The sequence below is a fragment of the Calidris pugnax genome, unplaced genomic scaffold, assembly GCF_001431845.1.
Source record: "Calidris pugnax isolate Ruff unplaced genomic scaffold, ASM143184v1 scaffold73, whole genome shotgun sequence".
Lineage (NCBI taxonomy): Eukaryota > Metazoa > Chordata > Aves > Charadriiformes > Scolopacidae > Calidris > Calidris pugnax.
The window spans coordinates 46,110-65,131 of record NW_015090806.1 but is presented as its reverse complement, the minus strand read 5'-3'; the positions used below and the strand labels follow the sequence as shown (position 1 = coordinate 65,131).

At 41.0% G+C, this 19,022-nt stretch overlaps 1 protein-coding gene across 1 annotated transcript in view; it reads right to left on the bottom strand.

The window, feature by feature from the left end:
- The window catches only part of LOC106885805 (fibrocystin-like), a gene marked incomplete at its 5' end in the record, with an annotated part of 104,691 nt that overhangs the window by 48,613 nt on the left and 37,056 nt on the right, over positions 1-19,022 (bottom strand). Inside the window, one exon of the mRNA XM_014938299.1 lies at positions 17,066-17,226. Within this exon, the coding sequence (XP_014793785.1) occupies positions 17,066-17,226 (161 nt within the window). The remainder of the gene's footprint in view (positions 1-17,065; positions 17,227-19,022) is intronic.

The window sequence follows — 19,022 nt, the reverse complement described above, 5'->3', positions numbered from 1 at the left end:
GTGGGTGGGGGGGGGGGGGGGGGTGATGGTGACCAAAGGGATTGGGGCAGCAGGAGAAAAGAAAGAGACGTCTTCACTGTTTTGGTGGTCTGTACACCAAAGGCAGCAGAATCCCATTCTCCATCTACCATCTATTACCTTGCAACGTAAATATATATATGGGCATGCATATTTTATTCAGGTATTACATGACACATCATGTGTGCATTCAGTTAATACACACACACACTTTGGGTAGTTTTAGCAATATTTTGCAGAAAAACTAAGAAGGGTTTCAGTTTACAAAATTGAGAATAGAATTATCTAATGCTGCTCAACTTTTGCATAAATGTGATGGCAACAGAAGGAGCTTTCTTCAGTTCAGCCAGTCAACTCAGTGCACCACAAGGTCTCCCTCAAGATCTGACCCACAGCAACAATAAACTGGCAATGAAAGCCCACAGGAACAACAGAAAGCCACCTTTCAGACCACATGTGATGAGGTGAGCCTCAGCCTGCCTGAAAGCTGTGAGATGGTGAGGCACACCTGGACTGGCTGTCCATGGGAGGCTGCAGGTGTTTCTGCCCTGCCATCACCCACCCTGTGTGGTCTTTGTGGGGGTGAAAGGCGGATGGATCAGGGAGCTCACCAAGCCCTGCATTTCTGCACAGAACCCTCTTTGAGGGTTGTATCAACACAGACATAGAGTTCAGAGGTGCAGGCTTTCATCCTTTACATTAGAGATTTTTGTGACCACACGTTGAAAAAGAAAATACAAAATAAAAACACATTTCAAATTCCATTGGATAACATTGGCAAAGAAAGACATGTCAAAGTTATACCCACATATATCTTACGTAGAGCAAAAAACCTCAGAATGGCTTTAAAAATACTTGTCTATGTCCCATTAAATCACTGTGGCTTAAAGTATTGAAGGTTGGTTTTGAAACTTCTCTCAATGAAATCTACGCATTTATCTCAGTGAAAACACTCCCATCTTACTAAACAAACATGATGTGATCGGCAGTGGACCTCAGAAAATCCTCTCACATCTCATTATCCCACAGTTTAGATTAGGGCTTTTATAGTTTGACTTCATAACCACAGGATCAGCTCCGTTCCCCTCTGCCTGAGCCTCTGCAGTGCTAATATATTATTTCTGTAACATGAAGAGTAAAGAAAAGGAATATAACATGTTCTTGCGGCAACAAGTTAATTTTGATTTAACCTTCCAATGCTTGACATTGCAGGCACTAACACTGTTTAAAGAAAAACACCAAGTAAGCAAGCAATAAACCCTTACTCAAACAAAAAAAATTCCCAAAGGTGCTGGTTGCATTGTTTCCTGCAACACAAAGCGTTCCCTCGTCAGTCCTGTTGGCAAGACAAGGTCATGCCCTTGCCATGCCAAGATGAACCCTGTTGGACCTGCTAACCACGAAGCAACCCATAAAAAGAGGTCTGAAGCCAAATTAGAAGTACTTGCACCCTGAGACCACTGGAGGATGGAGAGGAAAACCAAGACCAGATCAGTCACAGAAAGGCTCCTGGCTCTGCCATGGGCTTGCTCAAAACCCACAGATCTGGCTGTGCCTCGGTTTCCCCTCCTGCCCTTTATTTTCTCCATTTAGAGCTGTAAATTCCTCATGGGAAGATAATCTCTGGCTGTATGATGATGCCTAGGGTCTCCACTCCCATTTGCTGCAGTATGTTAGCTCTGAAACTACTGCAAATACACAGAGACAGAGGCACTACTGAGCAGTAGCAAAAAATGGTCTGCGCTCTGGACTTGTGCTCTTGCAGATCAAACAATCCCAGCGCTAAGGCTGCTCAGCTGGTGGTACAATCCACTTTTATTTCTCACTTCAAAACTTCTTTTTCTCCTAGGACCTCCATCACACCTCTGCTAATATGTTCAAGTTCTTGGACACATCTAACTGGTGTGAAGAATTTACCTTCCCTAGATACTCCAAGTCACAGACTGAGATTTCCGGAGTGACACAAAGAATTGGGTGCCTGGTGTCCAACTCCTAACAAAGTTATTTAAAGTTTAGGCATATCTGTTCTGGGGGAAAATTCATACAGTCTTTCACCACCAGACCCAAGGTCACCCTGGCATCACTTCTAGAGGATCACAGCTGAAGCAGCTGAGCTTAGGCTGGCACTGAGTCCTAGTGAATAGGTCACACTGAGGTAAAGACATCAAACAGCTGAGGAGATGTGGCCCCATGCTCACTCCACACTGGGAGCACAGGCAAAGCCACCACGTGTTCCTTGCAAAGTCACACAGACAACTTTTAGGAAGGGTCTTGGTTGGCTTTCCACACTGGGAGCACAGGCAAAGCCACCACATGTTCCTTGCAAAGGGTCACATAGACAACTTTTAGGAAGGATCTTGGTTGGCTTTGAGTTAAGGCTGCTGGCTTGTGGTGGTTGTTTTGGTTTTTTGTTTTGTTTTGGGTTTTTATCTTTTTAATTTTTCCTTATTTTTCCACTTCACCTCCAAACTGTAGTCTAACCCTTTCAAAGAAAGGCACCTGAAAAAAGAGACTTTGCTTTCTGAAACACATCTGCCTCCCACTGGAGCTAAGCGAAAGGCAATATTATTTTCCTAAGCAGCCCCAAACTGTGAATATAAAAGCATACAAATTCAACACCCACAAAAAAGAGGAATAAGATAATAACCCTGGACAATGAGAAAATTACACAAGTTCACTTTCCATGTCAGTATGCATTTCCCTTTAAGAATTTCCATTTCCCTTTAAGCAATTCTATTATTCACACATAGCATTTCTAATCATTCTTTCAAGTGTTTCTATGTAACTTATCAGGGTTTAATGAATGCCAGAATAAGCACTAGAGGGAAAATCCACATAACTGGACAGTAACCCAAAGGTTTTAACAAGACCTCTACATTTTTCTTTTTTAATATAATCTTTATTCAAGCATTTTCTGCTTTGATCAGAAAGATGGCTTTTTTATTGGTATTATTATTGACTTTTTCCCACCCACCCTCTTCCATAATCCACCATGCCGTAACTTGTGAGCCCTTCAGGGTTGCAGTGAAGAGTTATGAGCTACAAAGGGCTTCTTTGGAAACATAATCTACAAGTAAAATCAAAGTAAACAAGTTAGTTTCTATACTACCTTCTACTGGATCAGGCCCCACACTCACTTTGCAGAGAGACAGTAAAAAAGTACCCTGAAAATATCCAACATTGATACACGAATATGTTAGAGAACAGGAATGATTTGTTTAGTTTGCCATAGGTGGAGGTATTGTCCACTATTAATAATAGTTCCTAAAGATGACCTTGTGCTCAGGAGTTGTCAGTCACAAAAATTCCTGGACACCTTGTCACTGGAGGTTAGAATGGCTAAAAAAGAAGATGAGATGAGATACATCAACAAATAGCCCAATAGATAAAGCAACAAATAGGTTGCTTTAGAAGGCATGACTGTGAGAGAAAAAATCAGTCTGTAAATGCTCACTATTCTTCCCAAAGCAACCACCGCCTTCAACAAGACACTAGAAACATGCTAAACCCTGACCCTGATTTTTAAGCCAGTGTTGGGGTTGCGTAGGGTTTGACTCCTGTTTGTGTGACACTGTGGACACCACTGCACTTGAACCAGTTTTTCTAGGGTTCTTTTCTCTAGAGAGCTGTACAGGCATACAAAGAGTCAGATCTTTTCTCCAGTGAACCTCAGGCTTTCCAAGAGCAAGGGATGTTTTCAGCTCTGTGTGGTCACTGACTTCCATGTAGCATTTAGAGTCAGAGGGCTGGAAAAGTCCTCAACAAGAGACACAACCTGTTCCTCTGCCCCACAGAAAGCTGTATTCTACCAGGTTGCATTCCTGACAGGTCCTCCAGAGACGAAGAGAAGGCAGTTGTGTCCACCTCCTAAGACACAGAGACATTCTGCTCCAATGTGAGGTCTGCTTTTACTGTGGTCACTCCTCAGAGCAAGACACAGACAAAAAGTTTAAGTGATTTGTCGTAATGTGCATCAAATCATCATCAGAGGTCCAAGAAGAGTCAAGGACCCTCCTCAGCTATTAGGAAAATTATTTTTACCAAGTATCTTCTTCAACTGAATATTTATCCAATAGAGTTGCACCCTCTACTTCCTTCATATTTATTTTTGGTACAACCTTGAACCCAGTTGGTACAATGTGCATCAAATCATCATCAGAGGTCTGAGAAGAGTCAAGGACCCTCCTCAGCTATTAGGAAAATTATTTTTACCAAGTATCTTCTTCAACTGAATATTTATCCAATAGACCCACAATAGACCCTCTACTTCCTTCATATTTATTTTTGGTACAACCTTGAACCCAGTTGGTACCTTTGATTAACTAATGCTACAATCTCCTATCAGTCCCGTAGTGGGGGAAAGGGGGAAAATAGCGAGCTTGCAATATGGACCCTATAGGGATGAAATTTCATTTTCAGTCCAGTAACTGTTGCCTCCTAGTAAGCATGGGAAGAAAACAGTGAGGCAGACTTACTCTAGTTTTGCAATCTACTTATTAATTTCAGAGAAACCACCGCAGGAACAAAGTTTATTAGTGAGTAGGAGGATGTTTCAGGAACAGAGCCCGCCTGAAAATAATCAACCCCCTTTAATTAATTGCATACAGTTTTATTGCATAACTGATGGTTTTAAACCTTGGCCAATTAGCTTGTCAAACACAGAAGTTAAATTCTCTATTGGTCTCTCAAGTAAGGTCTATGCCAAAGTTTTAATTTAACTTGCCTTATCCAAGCAACCAGAAAATAGGGCCTCTTGAAACTGAAATTAGTGGGCAGTTACCCAGAACTGTAAAAAAGAACGAAAAGACAAAGAAATAAAGCAAAGACATAGAAGTCCCAAGCGAGACCAATATCTGAGTCAGGTCCCTGACCCCCATTCAGGGGTAGATTACAGTTGCAAGGTTTCCCTGTCTGGACAACCTGTTTTCTGAGATAGGTTGAGGTACTGTTGCCAATTGAATGTGCTTACAACGCAGAAGAAAAAAGAACAAAAATCTACCTTTTCTTTGAAAAGAAAAAATGTACTAGAATAGTTCAAGTTTCTTCAGTGTGGTTGCTGCCTCACTAGCTGTGCATCTCTTTTCCTAGCAACTGGAGAATGCAGGATTATTTTATAATTGTGTATATTTATATATGTGTATATGCGCATATTAAAATGCATATAAAGGTTTATATGGTAAGTTAATAACTGTATTTTTGGCATGATCTGAGTATTCGATGTAATCACTCAAGATACAAATATCTATTTTCCAGGTTCTTCAATGCAATGCCAGTGAATTGACTATTTTTCCACAGCACTGATCTGTTTCTCCATAAATGCATGAGGAAATTCATATGTTCTTTTCAACTAATTATCTTAATAATTACATTAATACTCATGACACATATCCTGAGCATAGCAAGGTGCTCATTGCGTCTACCACATGTGCTTTGAACTTGATAATCAAGTGATGTCATCCATTCAAAGATATTCCTTACAAATTAAGATCTTGCATGTTTTGGCTCGGTAATTATCATGTGAAAAGTTGCTTTTGGGATGTACCAACCTCTTGGTCCAAGCTTAGACAACATTTACAGTTTCATTAGCTAAAATGCCCTATTGAGTCCCTGTCCTGGATGCACTATGACTGAATCTGAGATGGGTGGTTTCTGTACTTACTGGGATTTTTTGGATGTGCATATCACCCAGACCATGTCTACACCAGTAACCACATACTGTTAGCATGTTACTGGTCAGGAGCACCCACACACTTTAACCATTACTACCTTCCCCAGCACGGTGTTGGTCCCTGCAACTAGCACTCTCCAGCACCATGCTCAGGCATGGCTGAATCTAGGCAAGAGATGAAATGCTCTGGGGACATGGACATGGTTAAGGGCAAAGGGTTTGGTTTAAAAGACTCGTTTAATGTTGCTCTATTATTCAGATGGCTTTCTCAGCTCACCTGTGCTGTGACCTTGCTTTCTTCTCTTCCAGTCCATATTCATCCCACATGTTTCAGTTTCTCCAGGAGATAAGGCAAAGAGCTCTTGTTTACAAACATGTGGTACAACACAGCCCTGAGCCATCTCCAGAACAACCACATTTTGGACCAAATGAGTCAAAACTTCTTGCTTGTTACTGTGATCATATAATGCAAGACCGTGTCAAAACCTAAAAGCATAAATAGCAAGGCAAAATCAGGTCATACAGGCAGACATCTAAGTGCTTGCCTGCTTTAGTAATGCCACATGGACACTTAATTACTGTTGTGGAATTTTTCCCAATGTTTCATAGGAGCCTTAAACTAGTTTGGGATCACATCGTAACAGACGCTACATAGACACTTCTTTAGTCCCAACACTGAAATGTCAAGAGCCATCACAAACCAATGAGTGGAGGAAAAAAAAAAAAGGGACTAACCTAATTTCACAGGATAATCAAGTGATTTCTTCAAAGTCAAGGGAGAAGGTTTTAGCAGAGTCCTGCAATGAACTCAGACCTGCTGAGTGATTCTGCAGCAGCAGCCTGTCACTCTTACAATAAATCACTCCTTGCATGCTGATGGCTGAACCTGCTGGCTCCTGTGATGCAAGTCTGCCAGCAGTGAAACCTCTACACTGCATGTTATAATCTGGGAAGACACTGGTGTCCCTTCCCAGGGCAGGGGGGTTGGAACCAGATGATCTTTGAAGTCCCTTCCAACTTAAAACATTCTGTGATTCCCTGATTCTATGGCACTCCAACTGACCTTCAGAGGTAGATCTGAGATTGCTCTCCCCACAGTCCAAACTAGAAGAACCCTGCCCAACTTCAAGTGGAAGCTGTGTGACCACATTAGCATGGAAATGTGCCCATTGTAGCCAGTCCTACGCTACTGGTTCAGGGCTGGCTAATGTCCTGTCAGCCCGGATCACAGTCAAACAAGTGTAAGTTTGCTCGAAAGAGGTCATGTCAACATGGCCAAGGTGCAATGGTTCCCCACAAGAACTTCAGTTCTGCTTTCACATCACTGTCTTCATACCACAAAGCCATATTTTCACTGCTTTTCTCATGGTTCTTTTACAGCACTGAACCAGGGCGGAAAAATTAAAGATGCTTTATCTGAAACATCCACGAAGGAAATCCTGTGTCTCTGATGAACCTGACTTCCTCAATTTCCTGTTTGCTGCACAGCTGTCTGCATTGGATGGGTCTCAGGGACATTTTTTTGAACATATTTGTCTACCTCAGTTGGAAGTCAGTCTCCTTGAGTTAGAACATAAGGGTCTATAATCTTTAAAAAAAAAAAAATCACAGTGAAAACAGAAAGAATGAAAAGAAAACAAACCAATAAAGAATCTATCCTGTCATAACATTTGAGGTTCTGGTATTTGCTGGCCTTGGAGTAGATTCAAAATAAATGAAGGAAATGTGTATTTCATTAAATGCTAATATTTGGAAGATAAGAGGGAAAAAATGATGAAATGCTTCCAAGCTCAGTTGTGAGGACAGTGTCTGCGTGTGTGTATAAACACACACACTTGCATACACACAAACATACAGTCATGATTCTCTCTGATTCAGAATTATGCTATGTAGGAAGAATTACAGGATTACAGGGGAAGGAAAAAAAAGGACTGATTTTCCCAGGCCATTGCTCTTTGTGTGCATGGCAAGGACTCCTGCACTTCTCATTCTCCATCTCTTTTCAGAATTGCAACTGAATCCTTCCATAAGGATCCTTTTTTTCTTACAAATGAGACTAGATCTTATAACTAAACAGTCACTGAGACATAGATATGCATATATTAAAAAAATCTCAATCCTACACAAAGTAAACTGTGCTAGGTGCCTTCATAATAAAGCTGGTTAACCGAAATCTAACCAGCACATTCCCAAGTTGATGGTATACTTGTTGGTGGCTAAACTTTGAGGTCTCTTCTCCCTTCCACCACAGATGACTCCGTGTAATCCCAATCCCCTGGTCGGCTCCAAACCAACCTAGTCTGTAAAATTAGAACAAAACACATGTTTGCCTCCTAGGGACACAGCGCCTTGGGCAGCGACAAGGGTCATGAAGTGCCCAGAATTCTTTTGCTAATTAACAGATAAAATCCAAGGGAACTAGAACTCAGTATTTAAGGCTCCCAATACTCAGGTATTTTGGAGATGGCTGAAGGAAGGAGAGCATTTGATGACTGTGATGCCAACAACTCAGCAGAAGCAGGAACTAAAATTCTCATAAGCAATAGTCAAAACTTAGATCTTTCATGGCACATCAGAAGATAATGAATCTCTGCAGTTTATTTTCATAGACAGTTGTGGACACAGTTTTTTGCAGGGACAGCAGATAGAAAACATTACACTGACCTCAGAGTTGTTTCCCTGCTAACCTTCAGTCTTTTACTGTAAGCCCATAGGTTCTAGAGTTTAGAGATTTGTTTTCTAACATACACCAAAAAAGCTCTGTTTTGTACTTTGCAGCTGAACTATTTCTGAGCAAACTTGCAGACAAAAATCTTACCCCAGGCACAAATCTAGCATGGGAAAAGAAAGGCATCAAGTGTAGCAAATAACATAAAAGTATAGAGCATTTTTAAAAAGTTAAAAGGAATTAAAGAAAACCAGTTTCATGTGAAGTGGAACCAGTATTTTATTACAGACCTGTAGCTGGATTCCCTGGCACCTACAAATGTGCAAAAGTTTTTCCTTTAGTTGGGACCCAAAACTGGAGTTTCTCTCCACAGAACATTTCTTGGTATCCAGGAAATAAATGCCAAGAGATATTACCCTCTGGGGGACAGAAGGGTTCACTGATAGGGGTTTTCTTCCCAGCCAGACACATTGCCAAGAGATATTACCCTCTGGGGGACAGAAGCGTTCACTGATAGGGGTTTTCTTCCCAGACACATTTTTTTTTTAACCTGTAGGAATCTATTATCTCTGAGAACTTATCCATCTACTACTTTTAATTGATATTGAAAATGGGTTAAAAATTGCTGGGTGGGAAATGACACACACATACATATGCGTATACACTGCATGATCACGTAAATCTCATGCTTAAAGAAGCCAACCTAAAAAAGAAAGAGAAACTTGATGTATTAACATCATTTGCCAGGTTAGCTGATATGCTCTTCTGCAAAACTCAGCAATGCGATCCACTGGGCACCAATCCAACAGATCTCTGTGGTGTTCATTCAGAAATGTTGCCCCCACAGGTTGCCCAACGGGCTCTAAAATGGATAAGAAAGCTGCTTTGCTATCCACAGGCCTTGATCAGTCCCTCGAAGAGAGGAAAAGAGGAAAAGAGAGAGATATCCCTTGGTGTTTGTGCCTGCTTCTCTTTCAAATGGAATTAATGGTGGTTTAATGGGGTATGAAAGGATGTTTTACTGGAAACAATGAGGAACAATTGTCTAGCTCACGTTTCATTTCACAGGTCATTATTGCATTAAGAAGTAAATCGACCAAGTCCGGTAAATAACAGTCTGTGTTTTGCCCAGAGCTTCAAACCAACAATCTTAGCAGTCACCAACTAATATCTTTGTCATTTTTAACCCTTGCAGGGATCTGCTGGGGGCTAAACAATTATAGTCTTCACCCACCCCTAGCAGGTAAGCATTACTCATTTTATTTCTCATCCCTTCTTCCTGCAAACCCCACGAGGCTGGGTTTTTGCATTGTTGTTTTGTTTATTAGCCAACCTAGCCAACTGCGTGTCTGGTGGCCTTGAAAAACAACACATATTTTAGTGACTGCTGCAGGCGTCTTTAAACAGGCTGCTTCCTCTGCAAAATTAATTGTGGCAAAATGCAGTGCTTCCCCTGTAAAGCTCTGGAAACTAACACTCAGCAGTTTGGCTGGATTATAGATATGCCTTAAAGATCTAAGGAAAATAATATAGTTATAGGTGCAGAACGCAATTCACATTTCTTTTTTTTTTTAAAATTGCACAAACACAGGCATCCAGTCTGCTTAAAGGTAACTGCCATCCAGCCTAGAGAGGCTTTACGATGTAGGCTGCTGTCCTCAGCTGTGTCCCCACCTCACTTCTCCACTCTCCTCTCTTCTGAAGCTTTCTGGATTGACTATTGATGTCAGCAGCTTCTTCCAGAAGGTACCAGAAAAGTTTCTGGATGGACTAATAGTAATAAGACCCAGCTACTGACTCAGATTTATAGGCATCACTAAAGTAGAAATGAACAGAGAGTCAAACAGTTTCTCTGAAGAAAAGGCATGATGTCTGAGCTACTGAGCTTTGAAGGGAGGTTCTGGATAAGGAACCTGCTTCAATGTTGGTTCTCTGATGCTGTAAACTCCATTTTCCATGGGACTAACCTCTACATCCACATGTTGCACAACCTTTCAAGCCCATTAGCATTCCACAAGAACAGAATGGCTGAGAGGGACCAAGCATATGGGTTGGGTGAGAGTTTGTCTGCACCAGTTACCTCCCTAGGAGTCAGTCTTTGTCTTCATCAACAAAGTATGTAGAAAGTCCTAATTACCAGACCTTCCCACTACAACTTCCTGGCCTTTGGACTCATAAATCACTGTCAGACCTCAAAGATTCCTGCAGGTATTGAGTACCCTAACAGAATTTTGAAAATAGACCTAAAATTATCTTTGAAGAAATTTCATCCCATTATTTCTGATTCTATAGTCTAGAGGAGCAACCTATGTCTTTCTACTTCACAGGTTGACTTTGGGTACTTTTTGGCTTCCTTTAAACCTTATTCTCCTATGAACATCAAAAAAATCCTCCCATCTTTATTCTTGACTTTAGTCTCAACTTAATTAAGATCTGTTGAAATCTTTAACAGGAATGTGTTTTCAGGAAAATTAAGTAAAAGTTACAGGCATTTTCTGATCATATTAGGTTTGGTTTTTATAAAACAATAACTCCGTAACAGCTCTTTTAATCTCCTCCATTGCCACTTTCAACCCATTTTGCATGGGCCATTTATTGCAGAAAAGGCAAATTTCTATCTGTGAACAAAAAAATAAAAAAGCTTCAGAGGAAAACAATAAATGTTTCAGGCCAATATTGCATCTGTTTTATTCCTTGCAAATCTACCAAACCTGCATTCTCTTCTCAAACATCTTTAATTACTATGCATGTTTATGCATAACAGGTGTAGCTAATCATAGTCCTTGGAATATTAAATATATATGGTGTAACATTTTCACACAGTTTTAGTTCTAGATTATACTGGCACCCTGTGTGCCAAAATGATATACTTTCTCGATTATTACTTGAACATAATAATAATAAAAATTACCGGGGGGAAAAAAAAAAAAAAAAGAAGATTGTAGAAAAAGGCTTGATCCACCTCCCCTGGAATTTGGGATTCTTTATATCTAGATCTGACATTTTATCTTATTTTTGATGAAACCTAGCAAACCTCTGCATATTCATGTATGAACATCTAGCCTCAACCCCATGCAGTCTTTCTGAGAGCTTTTTACAATAACAGTTGACAAGATGTAAATGTTTAAATGTCTGTCCAAGTTGCTTCAGATAAGCATTTACATATGAAATACCTACCCTTTTATGATCTAAAAATTGTACTGACCACCTCTAGAGATCCAGCAAGATCACTGTAGGAATTTGACAGCTTTAGATTTGTCTAGATTGAAAACAATATAGGAAAATATAGTCTCAGTTAACTGTTGGTCAGATAAAAAGATCAACTGCCCACAACACACTAATCCACTCACCAACAGATTCCCACTAAAGCCAATTCATTTTTTTTTCCATAAAGCACTTCCTCGGCATTTTAAATGTTAATTAAAAAAACCCAAAACTTTGATTTTTCTTTTTTTGCTTATTTGAAACAACAGCCAGAATTTAAGTGTTCAGTGAAGTTCCAAAAAATACTCCAGGCATGATTTTTAATAGAAAAATAGAATGTAAAATACATTTTTGGCTGATTCTAGCTGATGCAACCATACTTTTCAACCTGTCTAAGCAGGGTGGGGTGCTTTTAGATTAAGAGTCTGGCTGTCAGGGTTTTGGAAGGATATGCATTAATTCAGTGACTGACCTTGGGCAAGTCACAAATTCTGTCCTCTCTCTGGGAAGCTAGTGTCAAAATATATGCCTGTCCCACAGGGGTATGACAGACCTAAATTTCACTGATGCATCTACTGTATCCAGAGACCTTACAAAGAGGTGTCAGGTTTGTGCAAAGTAGAAAATAGATACAATTATTTACAATAAATACAAGGAGAACATATTAAAAACAGGAAGAAAAAGTTTCACAATAGCTAAATCCTACAGCCCAGGACTTCCTTACCCTTCAGTACATCAGAATTACTCAATTGAAATAAAAGCAAGCAGAACAGAGACTCTGCCAGTTACGCTATCATAAAATAGGATCCACAAAGAAATTGCTTTCATGCAAACCTAAGGATCTTTCTGCATCTCTTTAGAAACCAGCATGGAAGTCGCATTGGGAACTCTGAATTATAATTAACAATTTCATGAGACACGGAAAGGTTATTCTTCTGGCCAAATTTGAAGTCATGCCAAAGGGGAAGAATAACAACGGAAAGGACTCACTTTTGGATTTGATAGAGGACACAGAGATATCATAAAATAGGATCCACAAAGAAATTGCTTTCATGCAAACCTAAGGATCTTTCTGCATCTCTTTAGAAACCAGCATGGAAGTCGCATTGGGAACTCTGAATTATAATTAACAATTTCATGTGACACGGAAAGGTTATTCTTCTGGCCAAATTTGAAGTCATGCCAAAGGGGAAGAATAACAATGGAAAGGACTCACTTTCGGATTTGATAGAAGACGCAGAGACATGATCATCCCACTCTACTCAGAGCTTGTCAGGCCTCACTTAGAGTACAGTGTCCAGTTCTGGTACTCACAGTTCAGAAGGATACATACAGGCTGGAGAGAGCCCAAGGAGAGCCTCAAAGATGATCAAAGGGCTTGAGAACTTGCCTTATGAGGAAAGACTGACGTAGTTAGGTCTTTTCTGCCTGGAAAAGAGAAGGCTCAGGGGACCTCATAACAGTATCTGGTACTCACAGTTCAGAAGGATACATACAGGCTGGAGAGAGCCCAAGGAGAGCCTCAAAGATGATCAAAGGGCTTGAGAACTTGCCTTATGAGGAAAGACTGACGTAGTTAGGTCTTTTCTGCCTGGAAAAGAGAAGGCTCAGGGGACCTCGTTACAGTATTCCAGTATTTAGAGGGAGGCTGCAAAGGGGATGGAGACTCTCTCTTCCCAAGGAGCCACATGGAGAAGGCAAGTTGCAATGGGTACAATTTACACTAGGAGAAGTCTTATCTTCCTATATGAAATATTTGTTTGAGGAAAGACTGACGTAGTTAGGTCTTTTCTGCCTGGAAAAGAGAAGGCTCAGGGGACCTCATAACAGTATTCCAGTATTTAGAGGGAGGCTGCAAAGGAGACTCTCTTCACAAGGAGCCACATGGAGAAGGCAAGTTGCAATGGGTACAATTTATACTAGGAGAGGTCTCATCTTGCTATATGAAATATTTGTCTATACAGTGAGAACAATCATCAACTGGAGCAGCCTTCCCAGGGATGTAGTAGAGTCCCCATCACTGGAGGTTTTCAAGATGTCATTGGACAGTATGTTAACAAATCTCCTCTAGGCTCCCTTTCCACAAAAGTTTAGACCAGATGACCTTTCAAGGTCCTTTCTAACCTGGGGTGTTTTATGATTCTATGATTATTCAGTGCAAATTGCTTTAAAAAAATTCATAGAACATGTCTGCCAGCAGGAAGAAAATTACTGTGTTTATAGGCTCTAAATTAAAACTTGAAATGCTTGGGTTCGTCTCTCAGACATCCATGTCTATCCACATAACTTCTGCCCCAAGGATGTGAATCACTCTGTGTTCACTAGAAAGACCATTGGAGGCAATTGAATTAGGGTCAGATGAATCTTCTTCCAGCCTCTGGTTCTCAGCTACATTTCCACTAGGGGAAGAAAAACTTCAATGTCTCTAGGAGTTGGCTATTGTTGGGTTACAGATGTTGTCATGAGGCAGCGCGATAACAGAGTTCTATAATTACTGCAGATAGCCAGCAAATGGTTGAAACTTTTAACTTCAGGATGGTGGTTGTATCAGCAACCCTTTGTGGAATAGGGGTTTTAACCTGGACACAGAGATCATTGGAGTGCACAGACTGTTCCCTTATCCTTCATTCCTCAGTTAGACACACTCGTGTTTATAGCTAATTCTGCTGTTGAGCCCGTGATTCTGGCATTTCCTGTATCATGGTACCATTTAGTGCTCCAGGCTTGGCCCCAGGCTCTTTTGTAAGAAGTTTAGTATAGAGATGAGTTTTGGGAGAAAAACATTTTGTCATCCAAAAATGGCAGCTCAAAGAGATTAAAATAATTACAAATTCATGTTAAACTCATTAAATTGTTTTGACTAATTTGAAAAATAAAACTGTGAAAGTTCCTCATAAATGATTTAGGGGTGAGGGTTATTGGAAAACATTTTATTCTAAACTTTTGCAGCATTACATTTAAAAGGAAAAAAAAGGAGCAAAAAGTACTTTTAGATTAAAAAATCATTATGCTTTGTTTGACTCAAAACCACTTTTGTTGTTGCTCCTTTTTCTTTCAGTAGAAATAATAACAAAAATCTTGGATCTGTTCCCTCTTTGTTTTGCTTTTTGGTTGTTTTTTTTCTGAATTCTGTGGTTTATCAAGCAAACTAAATCTTTGGTTTTATGTGAACAACTCTGCTTCTACAGAAAGCCACAACATAAAGACCTGGTCTATGACCCAAAGAGCTAACACGGGAGGTAGAAGATCATGCACACAGGAAGACAAATAGAAAAAAAGTGGGTACACTGTATATATATTAAATATACATTGCATGGCTTGCTACCGCCCGACTGCTGAAGGTGGTCAGAATTATTCCAGTTTAATAGGGTACCAGGTGGATGTGCGGGTGAGAGGATCAGCAGGTGGGTCTCCACCACCCAGATAAAGTATGTGCCAAACGCTCATCTGGATTCAGGACAGATACAACTTCAAGGGCCAAATTCTGCTCAAAAGCATCATAACGCTACCTTCATCAGTGGCCTTGAAGGCCTGTCAGGGCAAGGGGGAATCTGGCTCCACAGAAAATCTGTGAGGGCAGAAAAGGTGAATGTTTTCTCCTGTTTGTCTAGCGTTGGAGCATCGAGCATGTGCAGAACCCTCAGTGCTACAATGTTCAAGAGAGGGAAGAAGGGAGGAGAGAGGGGAGGAAGACAACCATGAATTCACCTTAGCATCAGGCTGTGCTTTTCCAAATATAGACCACAAGTTGAAAAGAACTGCAGGTCAGAATGAGAAATGCAGAGGAATTAACCACACAATTGCGAAGGGAGGTGGTGGGGGGGGAGGGAGATCCCCATTCATATTTGGGCAGCAAAAAGAAATCACAGCAATTTGGTTATAGCCTCAGAGGCAGGCAGCATTTACCATATGCTGTTGCCTCCATTAGACAAGGAGATAAACCCCGTGGAGCGCAGGTTGAGAGTTAGATGGTGGGGATTCCTGGCACGCATAGGACTGTATGCCAGGGTGTGCTAAAAATGGTGTGAATCTAAATAAAATCCAGGTTCTGTCTGAAAAAGTAAGTACTCATTAATATGCAGGAGCTAAATGGTAATACTGATAGGGTATTAGTGCTTGCATGTGATTCATAATCAGGGCAGAAAAGGTAGAGTAAAAACCAGTGTTTGCATCTAGACAATACATTAATCAGCCCTGTAAGCAGCCAGTTAGAGCGGGATCCTTAGAGGAAAAGCCTTTACTGGATACACATTAGACATTTTGTTTAAAGATTAAAGTTCTCCTTGTATTTAATCAGTTTTAGAGCGGGATGGAAAAGGGGATTAATTACAGTCCCTTCCATCAGTCCCCCCATACCGCTGGAGTCACGAACGATGCGCCTTTCCAGAAAAATGGCTGCCATCAGCAGCAGGCGCAGGAAATACTAATTGTAATTAAAGAGTTTGTTTGGAATCAGAGAGCAGAGTTTTAATCAGGATGAGAACGGAGCCTTGCTGTGTGAACCTTCAGAAATTGGTTACTGAGCAGAATGGGCCTTTTTAAACCAGAGAGAGGGGTCTTTAAACTTCTGGACTGAGTTTTCAGCTTGATTATCTCCTCAGTGGGATATGGATGAAAATCCTCACTGGGCCAATTATTGCTATTATTTTGCACTTACGTAGCATTTACGTGGCATGTCTTACTTAATGCTCTCAGAGGACTTGTAGTAGGTCCCTCAGCTACAAAAAAGACACTGAAGTTCTGGAGTGTGTCCAGAGAAGGGCAACGGAGCTGGTGAGGGGTCTGGAGCACAAGTCTTATGAGGAGAGGCTGAGGGAGCTGGGGGTGTTCAGCCTGGAGAAAAGGAGGCTGAAGGGGGACTTTCTTGCTCTCTACAACTACCTGAAAGGAGGATGTAGTGAAGTGGGGGTCGGTCTCTTCTCCCAAGAAACAGGAGACAGGACAAAAAGAAATGGCCTCAAGTTGTGCCAGTGGAGGTTTAGATTGGATATTAGGAAAAATTTCTGCACCAAAAGTGTTGTCAAGCCTTGGAACAGGCTGCCCAAGGAAGTGGTGGAATCACCATCCCTGAATGTATTTAAAATATGTGTAGATGTGGTGCTGAGGGAGGTGGTTTAGTGGTAACTTGGCAGTGCTAAGTTAATGGTTGGACTTGATCTTAAAGGTCTTTTCCAACTGTAATGATTCTATGACTCTATTACTTTGCAAAGGGCGGGTATGTTCTGTTCAGTTCTTAAATTGAATGAATTAAACTCTAAAGGGGCTAAGGATGCCAGTTGAAATAATCATGCAAGAAGGCAGAGAGGACACAGAAGTGTACAATGAGGCTTTACAGACTTCTACACTGTAACTCACTACCTCCATCCCAGAAAGGCATCACAGAACCTGGGACCACCACCATCTTGACCTCAGATGTAGGTCTCAGTGAAAGCCTGGGGTAAACCCACACCTCATGGATCATGTGTACACATGACTTTGCAAGCCCTCCAGATAGCACAGGTACTTACCAGCTTGCAGGTAGAACTGTGTCCATTCAAATTCTGACTCTGGGAAAACAGAAACAGGTGGTTCTAGGTCCAGAACACTTCCATCCAAATCCTTGAAAAGGGCTTTCCTCGAGCCTTTGCATCTCTTTTCAGGGAACACGGTATCTTCAGAGGTCTGTACACTGACAGGTAGGAGACATCATGTTATTATGAAGAAGAGAGCAAAGGAAAAATATTGTGTTGTTTGTAATTTATTTATGCTGGCAACAAACACTTCTGCACATACATGTGACATCTTGACATTTAGTAGGTGAACTCCAATGCTCAAGAATAGAAAAAGTAGAAAATAAGTGAAAAATGAATTATACCTAAGCATTTCAGTTGAGGTCTGGCATACTCTGCAAAGAAATTCTCATTTTTCTCAGAAAAGCTCATTTTAGATGGCATGATAATGTATCTCAGCAAACAACATCTCATTTTCAAATAAGTTTATCCAACTTTATCATCAGTATACTCTCGTTAAGGCATAGTGAGCTGAATCACATGCTGAGGGTCTTAAGTGCTTTTCACTGCATTTTGACTAACGGTTTAACACAGCTTAAAGGAACAATCCCACTGGCCGTATCACTCCTACCACAAAGTACAATAACATGTAATCCAGCAAGTCCATGGAGACATCTAGAGACTGCTACATGGATACACATTAAGTCTTGAAGAAAACTTAGAATTTCTTGGGCTCAGGTTGGAAAAACCCAGTTATTGACATTTTGAACGTGGCAAACAGATATCGGCAGAGATTTACGGTAGGGGCAGAGGAACAAATGGGCCAGTGCCCCCAATCAACACAGGTCAAAAGATGTGAAGAAGAAAGACAGCTCCTCTGATCCTGACAGCTAATTCAATTCTTGAACATCTCTCAGAAGATCCAGCATTTCAGCTGGCTGGGTCTACCAGTGGGACAAGCAAAGTATTTCATGGTCTTGCCATATTCCCTGATGTTTCTATTTCCTCTCTTGCTCTAAGGCAACGCTCACCTTCTCTTTGACAGGACATATCCATCAAGATATCCCTTCAGGATGCTGAAGCAGAACAATGCAGCCACAGTATGGATCAAGCTCAGCAGTTGCAAAGGTGGATTAAATAAATGCATGCAGATAATGCATGAGGAACACTGAGAGATGTAATCTCCCTCAGAGGTTTACCAGACTGCTAAGAAAGCCTTCAGTAATCCATGTGCATTCGTCATGTTTGAAAATCACCAGCTCTTGCAGCTCACTAATAGCATAATATTGTGGGATGGATACAAGAGTGAAACATAATGGGAGCTGACAAGCTGGACAGGTCTCAGAAATCTACACGCAAACTAATGCCCAGAGCAAAAAGCAAAAATATAGAATAAAATAAAAATTCTGGCAGAAGGCTGGAGGGTCTCTAAACATAGCAGTACGGGACACCTCCAATTATTTTTGACTGGCAAGTGGAGTCCACGCTGGATTTTTCTGCTACTTCAAGGCTTTCCTGACATAGCCTCTGTATTGTATTCGCTGGTTGTAATAAATAAACAGGCATGTGGTTTCCATTGGATGTGGTATGTTAAAACCACTGCAACCAGCAATGACTTAAGGTTATAGAAGAAGCTCTCCCCTCCCTCCTCCACGTTCTTCCACACACAGATGATATTCTCCCTGGGGAGGAGCAGTTCTGGCAATCATTTGACATCTCACAGCCTGCCTGGTACTGATCAACATTTCTGATGCGATCTCGCAGGCAAAAATCAAGCTCTGCTTCCCTGACCAAAAGGACATTCCCTGTCTCAGGGTTTGTTGCTGGAGGTGCTGACATTTTCTGAATCCAGAGGCTGAGAAGTCAGAGATGCTCAGGATGGAGTTTTAAGAAATGGGATAAGTGAAGCTTGTTTTGCTATACAAATATCAATAAAAGGGGAAATCCAAGAGGATTTGTCTGGACATGCACCTTG